This window comes from Triplophysa dalaica, chromosome 24 (assembly GCF_015846415.1).
Source record: "Triplophysa dalaica isolate WHDGS20190420 chromosome 24, ASM1584641v1, whole genome shotgun sequence".
NCBI lineage: Eukaryota > Metazoa > Chordata > Actinopteri > Cypriniformes > Nemacheilidae > Triplophysa > Triplophysa dalaica.
The window spans coordinates 2721811-2739730 of NC_079565.1; the positions used below are offsets into that span (position 1 = coordinate 2721811).

General features: G+C 38.0%; 3 protein-coding genes across 5 annotated transcripts; 2 read left to right on the plus strand and 1 right to left on the minus strand.

Annotated features, from left to right (window-relative positions):
* The first annotated feature begins 392 nt into the window (after positions 1-392).
* slc25a44a (solute carrier family 25 member 44a) lies at positions 393-3827 on the plus strand. Of its 2 annotated transcripts, none has more exons than XM_056739661.1 (4): positions 393-533; positions 1446-2122; positions 2201-2328; positions 2516-3827. In XM_056739661.1, the coding sequence occupies exons 2-4, from the start codon at positions 1486-1488 to the stop codon at positions 2705-2707; spliced, it is 957 nt and encodes a 318-aa protein (XP_056595639.1). In that variant the 5' UTR covers positions 393-533; positions 1446-1485; the 3' UTR covers positions 2708-3827. The 2 variants fall into 2 exon arrangements, with proteins under 2 accessions (XP_056595639.1, XP_056595638.1); XM_056739660.1 differs by lacking the exon at positions 393-533 and adding an exon at positions 552-898.
* On the minus strand, positions 3744-6774 carry skic8 (SKI8 subunit of superkiller complex). 2 transcript variants are annotated; one of them, XM_056739662.1, is made up of 11 exons: positions 6440-6770; positions 6315-6343; positions 6184-6211; positions 5952-6057; positions 5637-5809; positions 5299-5447; positions 4946-5039; positions 4526-4619; positions 4340-4432; positions 4167-4245; positions 3744-3988 (listed from the first exon to the last, which is right to left on the minus strand). In XM_056739662.1, exons 2-11 carry the CDS (start codon positions 6324-6326, stop codon positions 3899-3901), a joined length of 918 nt encoding a protein of 305 aa, XP_056595640.1. In that variant the 5' UTR covers positions 6327-6343; positions 6440-6770; the 3' UTR covers positions 3744-3898. The 2 variants fall into 2 exon arrangements, with proteins under 2 accessions (XP_056595640.1, XP_056595641.1); XM_056739663.1 differs by having other exon boundaries at positions 6315-6774.
* Positions 6775-9458: 2684 nt separating this feature from the next.
* On the plus strand, positions 9459-16527 carry crabp1a (cellular retinoic acid binding protein 1a). Its single transcript, XM_056739664.1, has 4 exons — positions 9459-9810; positions 11711-11889; positions 14521-14634; positions 16197-16527. Exons 1-4 carry the CDS (start codon positions 9738-9740, stop codon positions 16245-16247), a joined length of 417 nt encoding a protein of 138 aa, XP_056595642.1. The 5' UTR covers positions 9459-9737; the 3' UTR covers positions 16248-16527.
* Positions 16528-17920: the final 1393 nt, after the last annotated feature.

Consider the following 17920-nt stretch of genomic DNA (forward strand, 5'->3'; position numbering starts at 1 on the left):
TATTTTATTGAATGTACAGTAATTTGATTTATTGTCTATATTGTGGCGTATGTATTGTATGTATAATATTGTGTATGGTATTATATAACAGTAACAAACGAAACAGAAATTGCGAACAGACAGGAAATAAACAGGACAAGAATAATTAACTTTTCACATGGAGACATTAATTACAGAACAAAACAAACAAACAAAAACACCAAGAAAAATACTTTTTTGAGATTATCGACATTTATCAATATATAAAAATAATTAATGAATTCCATAAAAAACGTAGCATCTATTCTAAAATTTTGTCATGATAAAAAGAAAGTTCTTCGCTCCAAAATATGATCAACTCCTCCTACGCTACTGTCCAATAGACCCTGTCTGAATGACGTCAGAGCATGCGCCGGAAGTGCAGACGCATGACTTTCTAGCAGCGATAGCAGGGCGAGAATCGATTATAGGAAATAGCGATGTTACAGTTTTAGTATCATGTTTATCTCACGACAGGATCCGCCGCTGGATGGAGAAACAAAACACATAACAGGGTGAGTTAGTCTGTAAGGAGGTCAAACGATGTGTCATGTATTTCTGATTGGAGGAGAGCAAGAAGAAAATGTACAGGGAGGGGGAGCTGTGTTTTATTTTGGGGGTTGTCAGTTGGGTTCTTGTGTCTTGTGATGCGCATGCGCGGTAAAGAGGAGACCTGTCATATAATACATTTTTGGAGCTTCGCCATGAAAAGGTCACAATGTCTCTGATAAGGCGAGCTGGATTAAAGACAAACATTTCGAGATGTGTCTAAACTATATTGGATTTTATGTTTTGTAATGAAGGACAGAATAAGGAGTGCTTATGGAGATTCTCACTCTTATTTACATGTACACTGTATGAATACAGCTGCAGAACCAGGGTAATGTGTTTTTCATACGCCATGTTTTTCCAACTCTTGACTGTTTTTAAGTACACTTATTTTGTCTAATACAAAATTACTTGACAGTGTTATAATCCTATTTTTCACACTATTATTTAATGGCCAGTTTTTCTCATATTCAGCATTGTAGTGACATTGCCTTATTTTGATACAATTCCAGAAAAGAATGGACAATGCTTAAATATGTGATTGATCTATTTATTTTAATTGGAGTCAAATGTATTTATAGATTGAAATAAGTATAACCGCTTTAATAAAATGATGTGTCTTACCAAAACGTCATGGAAACGGAATGAAAATCTAAAACTGGCTTATCCAGAATCCCATGTGTTATAATATGTGTATGACCCCAAATTCATACTATTTTGGTTACACAGTCTAAAAGTTTGACCCTGTGTTTAGATAAACGTATGACATAATCTACAAGTCACATGCAGTGACCCTTGAACTCTGTACCTTCAACACTAGTATAACAACAGTTCTCCTCCAGATCAAACTGTGAGACAATTGTGATTTTTCCCCCCAGATTTTAGGTTGTAAGAGTGGTGTATGCGTCATCAGTGCCCATGATGCAGGAGAAGCGCAAACTTCAGATCATCGAGTGGGAGGATCTCGATAAGAGGAAGTTCTACTCTCTGGGTGTTTTTATGACCATGACCACGCGGGCGACGGTCTACCCGTTCACCCTGATCCGCACCAGACTGCAGGTGCAAAAAGGGAAATCGCTCTATAACGGCACCTTCGACGCATTCTGTAAGATTCTGAAGGCAGAGGGGGTTCCTGGCCTCTACCGAGGCTTCATGGTCAACTCCTTCACCTTGATCTCGGGTCAGGCCTACATCACTACCTACGAACTGGTGAGAAAATACGTTTCGGGATACTCGTCCAATAACACGGTGAAGTCTCTGGTGGCTGGCGGCTCTGCCTCGCTGGTCGCCCAGAGCATCACGGTGCCCATCGATGTGGTGTCCCAGCAGCTGATGGTGCAGGGTCAGGGGTGTCAACTCACACGCTTTAAACTCAAGCCTAAGATGGTGATGGCAACATCTAAACACAAGGTGACATTCGGCCAGACCAGAGACATTGTGGTTCAGATTTTCCACGCGGACGGATTGAGGGGTTTTTATCGTGGGTATGTGGCGTCGTTGCTCACATACATACCGAACAGTGCCGTTTGGTGGCCTTTCTATCATTTTTATGGAGGTAACTTTTCTTTTTTAAGACAATTGATGCATGACTTGAGCTCTCTGTAGACGTGAAATCATGTGCATGTGTTTTCAGAGCAGCTTTCCAGACTGGCGCCTTCTGACTGCCCGCACCTGATCCTGCAGGCCGTGGCCGGGCCAATGGCTGCAGCCACAGCCTCTACGTTAACCAATCCCATGGATGTTGTCAGAGCCAGAGTCCAGGTAAAAACAGACTCCATCATAAACTACTTCAGACAGTCACGCTTTATAGTGCCAGAAAAACAGGAGTTGAACATGTGCTTATGATGTAAGAGTACAAAATCATTAGCTTTAGTGTTTTAATATGTGAATATTTGATAAATTGCGTTTTAAAAGTTGTGAGATTTTAATATGACGCCTATCTTTGCAGGTCGAAGGCCGTTCGTCTGTGATCGAGACGTTCAAGCAGCTGCTAGCCGAGGAGGGCGCGTGGGGTCTCACCAAGGGCCTGTCTGCTCGCATCATTTCCTCCTTGCCCACCTCCGTCATGATCGTCATCGGATACGAGACGCTCAAGAGACTCAGTCTGCGGCCCGAACTGGTGAACAGCAGACATTGGTGATAAACTCACCTACTGTAACCTGGGTGTTGGACCGCTTTACCTCAGCCCTGTTCTATGGGCCTCTCTCTCCCTTTTAAACCGATGACTTTCCTTTTTTAATAAGGCAATAATCGATGGACACTGATTTGCTCAAATGTGAAACTGTATTTCATTCTCCATTTGTTGAGGATTTGTTATATTTCGTTACGTTTAATCTGTTCTTGTAAACAGGTGGAGTACTAATGTTTGTGTGTGGCCTAGACTAGAATTGTCTAATGAGCGCATATGAAACTTTAATTTGTTGTTTGTTTAGCATTTTAAATGATGGGTTTAAACATTTATAACACGGCTGTCGCTATGTGGTTGGAAGGAGGAGAACAGAATTTTTAAATTGTAATTGCTATACCTGGAAAAGACATGGAGACATTCTAGTTTTAGATTTTCAGCTCTTTGTGCGTTTGTTCTGAAATACAAAACTTTTGGAACAACGTACGAGAAATTTGATGATAATAATTTATGTTTGGAAGGCCTTGCATTTAATTTTGAGAAAACAGTGGTTTGGGGCCAAAGCTTTTACAAATGTTTTATATAAGTGTTTCATTAATTCCAGATCTGCTGTGGTGCTTTTTATCTAAAAATGCTTACTGATGTTAATCGGTGTCACAATCATGAGTGCATTAAATGAACTGCACAAGAAAGAAGCTGTTCGGGATTGGTGACAAAGACATACACAAAACAAAAATATTTGTATTAATGTGTTTGTTATTTGCCGGTATACAAAGAATAATTGACAACATGCAGAAGTACATCTGAGGTGGTAAAATGGAAAGAGAAAGGAGTGTCTGGTAAAGTTCGTGAGTGAGATTTTGTAGTAAGTTTTGTCAGTTGTTTTATCCTTAAAACACATTTCTGTTTGCACAGAATGTACAGTAGGGTATTACATTTATATGTTGTCAATTGTTGTTTAACAAACAATGTATCTGATGTGGTTACTGCAATAGGAAAGTAACAGCTAAAGGCCTGTAGAGGGCAGCAGTGAATAAAAACAGTCATCAAAAAGTTTAAGAAAAAAACATTTATTTGTATACACAGATGTTTAAGTTGACAATGAAACCATGAAATAAAAAAAATCTTCACTGAATTCTGTGGTGTTGAGGTCTCAGACTAGACCTGTTGGACAAAACATTAATTGCAGCACATCAAGAGCGTACTTCACATGGGACAGTCATATATATGGATGGCTCTGTCGTCGCCCGTTGAAACAATCTTAGAGCCCGTCAGGTTATATTTTACATCCCACACCTGCATAGATACACAAAAAATCTGGTTAATAACCACACGTAAACTGTATAGAAACACAACGTAACATGCTAACATTCGACCCAAGTGTCAAATTTCATCTTAAAATCCTCCGTTTTGACAAGTCACAGGTTCAATAAAGTCAGATGAGACAGACAGGTGTCACGGATCGGAGACTCACCTGGTCCTGATGATCAAAGAATGTGTTTATGCAAGTTCTGCTGCTGGTGTCCCAAACCTTTACGCTCTTATCTGACGAACTACAAAAACGAGAACATTTTATAAAAATACATACTATTCGAAAAGTCAATTGCTTGTCAACCTTCACCTAATTAAGACGGCGTTGAGATGTACCTGGACACAAAGTGTTTATCATCAGGTGAGAAGGCCACGCTCAGCACCCAGGACCCGTGTCCGCTGAGAGTCCCAGCCAGACTTGCATGCTGCCTGTGAACAAGTGTGCATGAATGTTAAAGAAGTGGAGGCTAAATAGACAATGAGTCCATCAGAACAGATGAAAAACTATCAAATGAAACTTACACGTCGTATATCTTGATGTAACCATCATCAGATGCCGTAACCAGCAGCTGAGAGTCAGGAGAGAAGGTCAGGGACCTAATGGGCATAGCATGTCCTGGAGAAAGACAATTCAAATGTACAATTCCATGAACTACGCTTCATACACGTCTGCGAATGAAAGTTCTAATGAGTGAGTAATGGAGAGACAGAGAGGAAAAATGTTGATCTGTGACGGGAACCAATCTTTATGATTCTTGAGGGACGACTAGAGCAGCGAAACTGTGAATTTTTCCACCGCTATTATGAAATTTACAATAACCCTTAATCCAACTAGCAGACTTTATGAGCAGCAGAATAACAGACAGAACGTCTAGTGAACACATCCTGAATGTTAACAGAAAAACTGAAGACAGCATGAATCATGTGAAGGAAGATTTTCACCTTCCAGCGTATGCAGGAGTTTCCCAGTTGCGATATCAAAGATGTTAATAATTCCGTCAATAGCACCACTGGCCAAGTACTTTCCATCTGGACTCTAGAGAGAGAGAGAGAGAGAGAGAGAGAGATAGAGAGATAGAGAGATAGAGAGAGAGAGAGAGAGAGAGAGAGAGAGAGAGAGAGAGATAGATAGAGAGATAGAGAGATAGAGAGAGAGAGAGAGAGAGAGAGAGAGAGAGAGAGAGAGAGAGAGAGCGGGAGAGAGAGAGAAAGGGAGAGATCAGGGCCATAAGAATAGAGAAATGTGTCTTTATGATTTATCCTGTAATACATTCTGTAGTCATAATTGATCTTACATAAGCAATGCTCAGAATGAATTTTCCTCTGGTGTCCAGTGAGTGTTCCTTTTTTCCACTCTCCACACCAAAGATATTGACCTTCCCAAGATGGCTGCCGGTGGCAATGTATTTGGAGTCCGGAGAGAATGCAACAGTCCATGAATCAACTGGAACCGAAAAAGATCACCATCTTTCAGAATGACTGAAGAGCCACAATGTGACGTCAGGACATGTATGTATCACCCTCACACAAAGAGGATCAAAGCCTTAGTCTTATTTACAGACACAACATTAAATTCACCTGTTTTCTGGATTTATTTGGAGTTAGACATGAAAAAGCAAGTGTGTAAACTTACCTGGGCCTGCATCCAAGGACTTGATCTGTTTGCCCGTCTCCAGATCCCACAGCCGAATATGAGCGTCTAGAGAGCTAGAGGCAGCGATCGCCCCGTTGTGACTGATGTCCACTGAGACGATACCCAGCTGGTGACCCTCCAGGGTCCACTGCAGCTCCAGCTTTTCATCCGACCTGTACGCCATTAAAAATTTAATAAAAAGTGAATTTGAATACAAAACGATGAAAAGGAAACACTCGGTGACAAGGTGGAATTAAAACCTCATTTGCACTGACACGTTTCTTTTTGAACCTAAACGATATTCATATGATCTACCATTTCCACACTTTCACCAAGTCATCCAGAGACCCGGTGATGATGGTTTCGGATCCGTCCTTCTCACTGCGGCCCCATGCTGCCGTCCAGATCGAATCCTCGTGAGCTGCAGGAATACAAACACAGACTCATTGACTGTGTATGGACAAACATGCTGTCTTTGATACGTTTTGACACTCACACAACCATGAAGTACTCTAACCTAGATCAGTTAAACCGTGTGCATACTTACCATGCTCCTGCTTGAACAGTATACTGTACTAAAAAGAAAGTAATAAAACATCTTTAATATCACATGAATATATTATGCATAATGCAGAGTACAATGTCAAAAATACCCAGTTGTTGTTAAATTTAACTCACTTGTGTGGTCATTGTGTTTGTTTCAAAACCTGATCGTGATAAACAAACAGTTTAGATTAACATATAAACGCGTGCATAATATAAAAGAGCTCAGATTTGGAGTTGTTATAGATGTATGAACTCACGTCATACGCAGCTGCTAGCTTAACTTAGCATGTAAGTAAAGTTATAGTTTCTGCAAACCCTGAACAGGTTTAACGTTAATGCATCCGCGACTAAGTCGAATGGTATTGAAGAAGTACTTTACAAAAAAAGCCCCTAAAAAAGAATTAAACCGCTTGATGATCAATAATAAACACACGAAACGAGACTGACTAGAGAGCCGCCATGACACCCGCGCGCAAAGCACCACGGGAAGAGAAATACGACTCCGCCCCTCCGTGTTGTACTTTCACAATAGTTAATGGCTTTACATACACTATTAGCAATATAAATAAAAGAAAAGATGAAAGAGTAAAGTTTAAGTATTAATGTTGGTAAAAAAAGTAATTCAACGAAATCTATCAAATGAGATAAACAGAAAATTCTAAAAAATAAAAGATAATCTAGTTTGAGTAAAACTAAATATGCTTTTAAATGTAAATCAATAAATGAGTCAATAATTAAATATACAAATTAAATGCAATAAAATTAATAAATAATTTAAAAAGACAAACCTTTACAAACCTAACATAAAATATTAGAGTTTTACCATGGTATAACTATATATTAAAAGCATGACAGGCAACAATCAAATCTTTTTTCTTTCTCATTTTTCAATTGAATTGCTCTAGTGGCATGACAAAAAAACTATGCATTTACTATATTTATATTCCATTTTTTTATTCTTTGAGAGTTTTTATAATGGGATTGTACAACAATGTCCATGTTCAAAAGCCAATGCATGCAATGCAATATATTTGAATCATATGCAAATGTACCATTATCAAAACTATTATTGCCTTCTTGTGCAACTTTAAAATGTTTTATATGACTGTCACTGTGTCTAAAAAGCACTTTAAGATTAATTCCTCCGAAAAGTGACTTCTCAGAACGACTGCAACAATTTACTGCAAAGTCAAATCAAAGTCTCTTCTGTGTTCACAGTCCATATGTTACGTGCGATCTGAGCTCTTTTATGTCTTGAGCAGTGAGAGTTTCTCAGCAGATGCCCTGTGAGGTGCAGCATGTGTCTCAGAGGGAATTCAACATCGACTGACCTAGATCTGACAGAGCGTGCGAGTGAGACGGAGAGAAAGTGATGCTTTATGGTTTAGATCAGGGTTCCTCAACTCTTACCCTTAGATGAATGAAATACTGTCTGTTTTATGGCTCTTTGGCTTTTGGCTGCTCAATGCTGTTCTTTAAATCAGCAGAACATTCCATGACACCCAAATTATTTGTGATTTTGGAATTATATAGGCTACTGTACATCAGTTTTTATGGCATCACAATTGCAGTTTTTCGTCATTGCATAAAACCAAATAAAACTGTCTTATTTTTTTTTTAGCCAAATCCAAAGCACAATTTCTTAAAAATAGACATATTAACACAACTACAGAACATGTCAAGCTGTCAAAACAAAACTACTGTCACACAGCATTAAATCTTCAAATGCCACCATCTGCTTTTCATCTTCATTCATGGCAGGTGGTTATTGCGGGCAATTTATCTCCATTTTGAATAGTTTTGCCCCATTTCAACATAGTAGGGACACTCAACATATTTTACCATCAATGTTTGGATGCAATTTGTGCTTTATTTGATCATGACTGTGTTCTTGCTCTAAGCATCGGTTTGCTCATAAAAACAGCTGAACAACCAAGAAGAACAAGTCATTTGTCCCTAACATTGTACTAAGGCGTAAGAGGTTGTGGAGTTCGTTTGTGTCCATCTTGGAAAAGAAAGTCTCAGCGTGTGGCATCTGAACAGACTCTCGAAGGTTCTTAGACTGTAACTGAAAAATGACTGCTCCCGCTTTCTCATGGCTCCAAACACTTTCATAAACGTCACCGAAGAGAAAGTCTTTCAAGGGCTGCTGGAGTGTTCTGGGAGTTACATTTGAGGACTTTGAGGACAGGAAACGAAAGACCTTCGTGCACAAAGCTTGTGTCCAAACCTTATACAAAGAGTTTTATTTTATTCACGATTAAGGACTGCAGCTTTGGTAAACATTAAAGGCACGGTGTCCGAGAATTGGGCTAATTTTGTGATTTAAGTGGCATTACAAGTGGTTGAAAAGCACATGGCGCTCCGGAACACTTGATTTTGATTGGTCCATCTCAGCACTTAAATATTTTGAATAATGACTGCTGTATAATTGATGGTCCTCCTAAGCAACCGGCTTCCTAACTGTGCTTGTTTCATAATAATAAAATTGGAAAAACAAATAATTCCGTGCCCCATTTTTACTAGACCTCAAGTGTAAATCAGGTGCAACTTGATTGAATTTACTTATTTTTGCATGGTCTGAAAATTAATACGAAGAAAAAATCATATACAAATAAGAATAAAATTACAAATTTATAGATATTATTTTAATGTGTATTAATATCTATAAATTTGTAATTTTATTCTTATTTGTATATGATTTTAATCAAATATATATATATTTTTTTTTTATACAATTTTATTATTTTTAATAAATAATATATCAAATAAATATAAAAATAGATCACGAAATGTAAAAAAATGTATCCACGTAAACAATTAATATAACAACAAACTTAAGACATAAATGCGACTCACCACAACTGAATGAATCTAAAAATTGTCCATGCAGGGTTCATTATTTAATATTCATATTGTCATAACCTAAATAATATGAATATATTCGGATATACTGCATATGGGTAGTCAATGTTGTGTAAGGTAGTTTTAGATGATGACGTGTCAATTCAGGACGCTGTTGACAACACTTGAAAGGTCACGTCAACCTTAATACTAATTTCATCATTTTAAAGAGACATAATCGTCATCTTCATCTTCTCTTCATCTTCTTCCAATCTAAAGAGCTGGAGAAAGAAACAAACATACAGATGTATTTTCAACATATAAATAATTGTGAACATACAGTACGATCTGAGAATTTAAGTGTGTACACAATGACAGAAACACACACCCAGAGCCTTCAAAATATCCACAGTATAGCGGGAGAACACGGGAATGCGGAGCACATGGGTGTACTAATGAGAGCGAGAAACATCATGGGCGGGTTTGTGGCTGATGCTGGAACAGGTTGTAGGCTGCAGCAGTCTGAATAGTGAGACAGTGGCACTGCCAGGGGGCGGGAGAACGAGAGAGAGAGACAGTTAAGATGAGAGGGAGGGTGAGTGAGAACAGGAGACAGGCCAGCACAAAGGAAGAGAGCGAGAGTAGAAAAGGAGAACGAGGGACCAGGGAAGAAGAGAGGGAGAGAGAGAGCAAGACAATCTGAATATCAAAATGCCTCCCAACTTCGCCGGCACCTGGAAGATGAAGAGCAGTGAGAATTTTGACGAACTTCTGAAAGCGCTGGGTAAGATTTCATCTCATTCCTCTTTGAGCATCACTGTCACGTCTTCTGTCATCTCTCCGGGCGCTCAAGATAGAACAGGAGGGGATGGAAACATCTTGGAGAGGATTGTTAGATGTCTCAGATGTTTTAAGAGAGATGTTGTTTTACAGTGGATTGGCAGTGTGTGATGTGGAGACATGATTCACATTTCTCGCGGCAGAACAGAAGGGAGATCTAATCAAAGTGGGTCACGTAACTAATAAAGTTACATTAGGGCAAACTGAAAGATGGAGAAGTGTGGTTGCATTTGAAATTTGTAATTTTGGTATTTACAAACAGACAGAAACGAGAGACATACAACAAGAGAACAAAGCTATTGAATTGTATGGAAAAAATAGCTCAGATAATCTGATACTGGGAAATATGTTTTAGATTGGTTTTAGTGAATATTTTGATATCTTAAATAATATAAACAAAGGTTGTGGCATTATTTTCTGAAAGTTTAATGCAAAAACATTGTATTATGAATTAGATAACTTAAACTAACCATTAACAACAATTCTTCAGCATTTACTTATACATTTTTTTTTTTTAAGTTTTAAGTGTTAACATTAATGCACTTTGAACCAATACAAGGAATTTTATTGACATTAAAGTGAAAATTCACTCCTAAATATAAATTCTGTCATCATTTACTCCTCTTGTCGTTTTTAACCTGTATGACGTCGGTAATCGAAGAGCAGTGGCACCCATTCATTTCTATAGAATGGATACAAAACCAATGCAAGTGAATGGGTGACGTTTGCTTATTGTTACTTCATGTTGGCCAATGTTTCTACAAATGGTAACAAATGCAATATTTTTATAAAATGTTACCTATATTAAATTTGAAAATTAAAGTGAATTATGTTTTGTTGCAAGCTGTTGTTCATGTGATGAATGCACACAATTGGAGAGGGTGTCTGGTGTTCAAATCGCATGTGCTTTGATCCAAACCAGACAGTAAAACAAAACTGAGGAGATGTAAAATCTTGAAATCCATTTCGAGGAATAGTCTAGTAGTTATGAAGCTGTGCATGACAGACCTCTGAAAACAAACTTTTTGAAGACGTTATAATTTAAGAGAACTGAAAACCTGGAATTATGTTGCATAAGAACGGAAAGACGCATTTGGCAGACAGTTTATTTGGTATTTCTGGGCAAATTCATCTGTGAAATCATAAAGTAGTCTCACTTTTCCTAAATTTACCATCCCTTAATTTGCATATTTTATACAATGCTTTATATAATTAAGTATGCGGTGAGACAGTACAGGTCTCACATGCAGTTTATGTTTGCATCTGAAAATTGTGCATCTCTTTGGCAAAGTATGATTTGGGATGCAGTTATAAAATATTGAGCTGTTAATGATTTACATTTACATTTAGTCATTTGGCAGACGCAGTGCACTTATTACAGGGACAATCCCCCTGGAGCAACATGGAGTAAAGTGTCTTGCTCAAGGACACACTGGTGGTGGCTGCTGGGATCGAACCAGCAACCTTTGATTTACCAGTTCAGTGGTTTAACCCACTAGACCACCATCTTATGATAAATGTTGTCTAGTCTAAAAAGGGACAGTTCACCCAAAAACGAAAAATCTTTCATCATTTGCTCTCCCTCAAGTTGTTTCAAACCCGTAAATGTCTTTGTTCTGTTGAACACAAAGAAGATATTTTGAAGAATGTGGGTAACCCAAAAGTTTTAGGGCACTATTGACTGCCATAATAGTCAATAGTGCCCAACAGGTTGGTTACAAACATTCTTCAAAATATCTCTATGTGTGAAAATACAGTTTGGAACGAATTGAGGGCGAGTAAATGATGACAGAATGTTCATTTTGGGTGAACTGTCCCTTTAAATGTCCTCTGTGCTTCATCAGGTGTGAACGCTATGCTACGTAAAGTGGCCTGTGCCGCAGCATCCAAACCGCACGTGGAAATCCGTCAGGACGGAGAGCAGTTCTACATCAAGACCTCCACCACCGTGCGCACCACCGAAATCAACTTCCGCGTGGGAGAGGAGTTTGATGAGGAGACTGTGGACGGCAGGAAATGTAAAGTGAGTCTCCATTGATTCAGGAACACGATCCTCAGACCCAGACCACAGTGAGACTATTAGGAAGCTCATCAGAGGAGTATACTGTCCCTCCAGTAACATTTCACTTCGAAACATCAATCAATAATGTCATTTACAATATCTAATTTTGAGAGAAAATGACTATTAGTGTTAATGTGTAAAACATAAGACAGATCTAAATAACTGAGAGGGAAATGTTATTGCTCTGATGTTGCTCTTTCATAGCTTAGTAGGTTTGTCTTTTTTCCTAAAATTATTAATGAGAAATAAAAAGAGAAAAATATATTAAAATACAAATTAATGAATGCAGATTGGAGAGATAAATAATCTGTCTTTGGGTAAATGTGATGAGAAATGCTTGAGTTCATATTGAGATCTTGAATAATATTGACTTTTGATTTTTATAAATCTGAGCTCAGTTTGACAAATTATTGAGATCTCTTATGAAACTCCAACGGAGACATTTGTGAAATTACTGATTTGCTTTCTCAGAAAAAAATATGAGACAAATGTGAAAAGTTCTTCTATCGTAATCGATTTTTCATGCTGTAATATGACTCATCTTGCTGCAGATTTGTTCACTCCTATGAAAAACACGACGGCCAAAATATTTGCGACCCCACCTGGTCACTATTCAGCACGCTTCTGAGTGCTCGGCAGGTGCATCCGAAGCCATCGTTGTTATGATCCGAACCTCTTAGTCTCTAATTTCAGTAAACACATCCACGGACACGTTTATGTAGATCTTCATTAGTTCACAGTTACGCCGCGTCACATTGCATCCATCAGGACAAATTAGCAACGAATGTGAGCGTCAATTTCAGATTTTTATCAGAGGTTTTGCTGGTGCAGTTCCACCCTGTAACCCAAGCACTAGTGATCCCTTCATTCGGGTCCAACAAAAGTCCTTTTAGACGTTAAAACCTAGAGCTCTTCCATTAAACTACAATATTTTATTTCAGTGACCTGAATAACCCCATCACGCTGAGCAAAATGATGGCATCATCAAACTGGAAGAAATCTAACCTGGTTTCAGATGGCAATGCTCAGCAGCAGATGGGTTCTTATCAAATCTGAGTGTTTTTTTGTACTTGAAAGCTTCGAGTTTTTGGAGTAAACCAGATAAACACGCATGCACACACGCACGCACACACAGACAAGACAGACAAATAAAGAACAGTAACATTTTGGCCTTTTGGATTAATGAAGAATAGAATTTGTTATTGTGTTTAATATAAAACACAGCTGCTATTGTTTTGAAAGTTGGAAATAACTGTTCATAAACACTCAGCATCTATTTCTATCACAGACAGTGCAATAACCTGCATGCCGACTTGTTTATTCCCAAGAAATTCATCAAGTCATTCGTAACGTTGTTATTCAGAGAGAGATTCGCCTCCTATGGAAATTACTTCGTTTTTATTTCCTAACAGTAAAATAGAATCAAAGCACGGGTGTATATAGAGAGATTTGACCTCATTTTGTTCTGGAACACACAGCAGCGGAGTGGGCGGGATTATTTAGGAGTCTCGCAGCCCCTGAGAGTTGTGTGTCTGTCTCAAGAACAGGGTGTGTTCTCGAAAGAACATCGGAATGACATTGTGGACGAAACCTAAAATGTAAATAAATTTGGAGAGCAAATGGAAACTTTTGCTTAAGTCTTCCGCATCTCAGATGTTTCTTTGAATAAGAGTCAGAAACCTTACAAATATCTCCATTAGAGTTTCAGAAGAGATGTTAACAATGTCTCAAACTGAGTCGGCAATCAAAAGGCAATATTGTTAACATTTCTCATCAAATGTGCTCAAATCCAGACTATTTTACCTCTGCAATCCATATTCATCATTTACACTTCCATACTCTTTATGGAGTTGAGTCTCTACTTTTTTTAAAGAAATTTTAGAAGAAACTGTTGATACTTAAATGTAACTAACCGTAACCTAACCCTTAATCCATCAAATCTCCTGAGATCTGAAAGAGCAACATCTGCGCAATGATAATTTCCTACTAATATATTGAAAATCATGTTTTTGTATTGTGTTGCTTTAGCCACCATCATATTAAAAACAATGTCAGCATTTAATTTATATCTCAATTGCCTTGTTCTGGGGGGCACAAATTTAAGAACGAAGAGTCAATCACAAGGCCGGTTGCTATGGCGACAGACTGCTCATCTGCCACAGGGCTGAGACTAAATGATCATCATAGAGAACGATGGAGAGAAAACGAGACCGAAAAAATCCCCACATAAAACAATGCAATTGTTAATGGACTTCTGGAGATCCAGAGAGCAAGAGAGAGAGATGTGTTTCTCTTTGTGAAATCCCTCTAATCCAAACTTCTATTTTCAAGACGAATGAGAACGTCAGGATACCCTGCACGGGGTATTTTAGAGCAAGCTGCTTAAATGAGTTTAGTGCCTGAAGCCGGAGAGAAAGAGAAGTGAGACGGATGGAGTCTGAGCGCTGACGCTGTTTCGCCGCATGTTCATTTATCTGTGTCCTCATACGCAAACATAGTTTATTACATTAATGAACTCAGAGTCTGATATGTGTCTCTGTTTAATGGACCGCTCATGTTCTGAACGTGTCTGTGTGTGTGTGTCGTCTCTAGAGTTTGCCTGTATGGGAGACGGAAAATAAAATCTATTGCAAACAGAAGCTGGTGGATGGAGACAGACCCGTGACGTTCTGGAGCAGAGAGATGCGTGGAGATGAACTCATACTGGTGAGACGCAAACAAGTTCTGGTATCATTATTATTTTGAAATTGTTTTTGTAAATAAATAAGTAAATAATAATTTTGTATATCTACGCAAAAATTAAGAGACCATTTCAAAATTTCACCATTTATAGATGAATCGGGGTCATTCCAGTCTACTGTTCTTTGAATTAACATGACACAAATTCACATCACATTCATATCAGATCATATTCATATTTTGAAATATCCCAAAAGACATGTAGAAATATGACTGTTGTATTACTTAAAAGTGGATATGAACTTGTTTTCGATGCATTTTTTGAGGTCTGAAAAAATACAGAGCATCTTTTCTGTTGTTTTGACCCGTGTCTACATTTTTTTTTATTTTTTTTTATGTGAAACCTGGGAGAAAAGTTGTAAGTAGTTCATAGAACAAAACAAAAAAGTACCTGATAAACACATAGCTATAAAAGTAAAAAAAAAACTGAAAACAACTTTTTCCATGGATGTATATTGTTTAGGCATCAACTGAATAAAACGAGATGCAAACATCCAATTGATTTGAAGTGGATCTACATCCGGTCAAACCTGTTTGAAAGATTCGAAAGGACGAGACTGCTTCTGGCTTCACGTAAAGTGGATGGTTTAACAACCACTACATACTTAACATGACAGTGTACTTCTGAGAGCACATTATAATCATATTTATGACTTCGGACGGAAATGGCTGATGGATTTTTTCCACATATCTCATAGACGAGAGAGTAAGAGACAGAGATGGAGGGATTTGGTGTGAGAGTTTAATGGAAAAAAATCGATCCGTGTACCTCATAGACCTTTTCTCATTTGTTCTGATGTGACACATTCAGGGTGTCTTTACTAAACTTTGAACGTATTTTTTATCTTAGTTAGGGTTAAAGAAGTTAAAACTTTGTCAAGTTCATAAAGGGTTATGCACAACATACACCAAGACCATGAAGAAACATAAACATATCATATATTCAAGCAGCAGTACATCATTACCTTGTGTTTTCTTAAAAGCAAAAACATATAAAGTGGACAAACTGAGCTGTGTCCTGCTGTAAAACGTGGGCACAACTCCAAGTTCAACGTAAAATAATACGGTTATGAAACGGTTCCAGGACAGAGACTCCTGACGGCCCCTGGGAAGAAACGTCTGACAGTTATTCGGGCTGAGCACAGGAATGTGCAAAAACCGTCCAAAACAAATGCAGGTCTGACCCAAATCACAGGCGCGCTCTTCTCAACCGACGTTCGGCGGTTCACAAAATTCTCACGGGGTTGTGAATGAATTTAAAGCTTGACTTTGACAGAACAACAATCCCACAATGCAGCACTGACAGTCGTTCTGCTGTGAATCTAGGACACGTTTCCATAAGACAAAGCGAGATTATCAGCTCTCATAAACACAATGTGATGTAGGTTAACTGAAAAACAAACCCATTAAGACATTCCAAATGTTTTGGAAATATATGTGTTATTCAATACATTTTATTTTAAATATCGTTACGTTAGCACCATTAACATTTCTTCCTTAAATGTAAAAATGTTGTTCTGTTTCCTCAGGTCTTTGGGGCTGACGACGTGGTTTGCACTCGGATTTACGTACGAGGATGAGTTGAAGGTCTAACGAAGATAATTGTAAATAACGCAACCAGGCATTTCATGCATCTCAACCCTACTCTGTCCAAAAATATAAACCCTTCATGCATGTCAGTCGGTGAACATGCATTTGTGCAGTGCATTGTGGGATTTCAGCCACAACCTTCTTGTTGTCTAGTCCAATGATAACAACTGTTACTGTGATCTTCATTCAGTTTCTTTCTCTCTTTGTCCGTTCTGTGCGCAAATGTGTGTATTGCAAACAAAAACAGGAATAAAAATGAAGACAAATATCCTTTTCCGTCGTGTTTTCCAAAGGTTGAATACAGTGGATATTGGATAGAGGAGATTTAAGTGTCAATCAATTCAAAAATGTTCTCCTAAAATTGCTTTCACAAGTAATAAAATTGAAAGAAACGAGACTTGTTGATATCCATGTAGATTGGAGAAGTAAAATAATATTGATTTACGTAAATATGATGAGAAACGTTTCAGTTCATGTTGAGATCTTCAATAATATTGACTTTTCATTGCAGAATTTACAAATCTGAGCTCAAATTGAGACAATGTTCAAAAATCTTCTGAAACTGATTTCTCAAAAGAAATAGTCAGAAATAGGAGACGTAAGTAAAAGTTTTCATTTGCTCTCCATTTTATCTCATTAATGTTTAAGAGAAATAACAAAGACATTAAAGAAACCTAATTTGTGATCTTTCTTATGGGCAGTGTCACATTTTTGTTTTTAAACCAAAATGAAAAGCAACATCCTAACAACTAAGAACATATTTGCATCTAGCAACGACCCTGTAACCACACAGAACACCGTGAAACTCTTTAGCACTGAGAAGAACCACTCACCTTTCTTTCAGAAGCGAGACGTCTGTGTTGAGAATATCACACGCTGTTCTGCTCTCTGGATGTCATTAGACACAGATTCTGGCCTACAGTGTGATTCCAGCGGGTGGCAGAGGAAGATAAGCAGCATAATCTTCCTGAAAGGCGTGATCAGATTTAGACAGAGTCATGCTCAGGGAAACCTATTATATGAATTCCCCTCAAGAGAACACAAATCCAAACACACACTTACACAAAGAGACAGTTTGAGAGCTTAAATCCAGACAAAGAGAAGCCATAAACACCCCGTCTAGACTGAGAGCTAGTGACGTGCAAAGCTGAAATGTTGAGGATTTGTGTGTCAGCAAGATAAAAAAGTATTAAACAATTGTGCAAGTACTCATATTCATTACATGCACAGAAGTTAAAAACAAAATTTAGAGGATGATTTAGGAAAGCGACTGTGTCTCGGGTGAGACGATGAGATGTTTTGGCCGGTGGATGCTTTGAGATCAAAGATGATAGATGAGGCAATATATCACTCTAATGAGTAACACAGGATAAAGATCCTCAGCTTTTTCATTACACTCAGTTGAACCACAAAATGCATGAAGAAACACATGCTGAAAAAAGATTCCTCCAAGTTTACATTTAGAAGAATCCGAAAAACTACTTTCTAGTTTATAAGAGCGCGTCTTTATACAAAAAATAGCCCTATATAAAGTTTGTCTATAAATAAACAAAGATTACAACAGGAATAAGACTTTGATACAAGAATACATTTAAAAGGCAAACACAAAGAATGGAAAATATTGTGGTGTGGTGTTCGGATCTGTAGGACCTGTTTTTAAAAT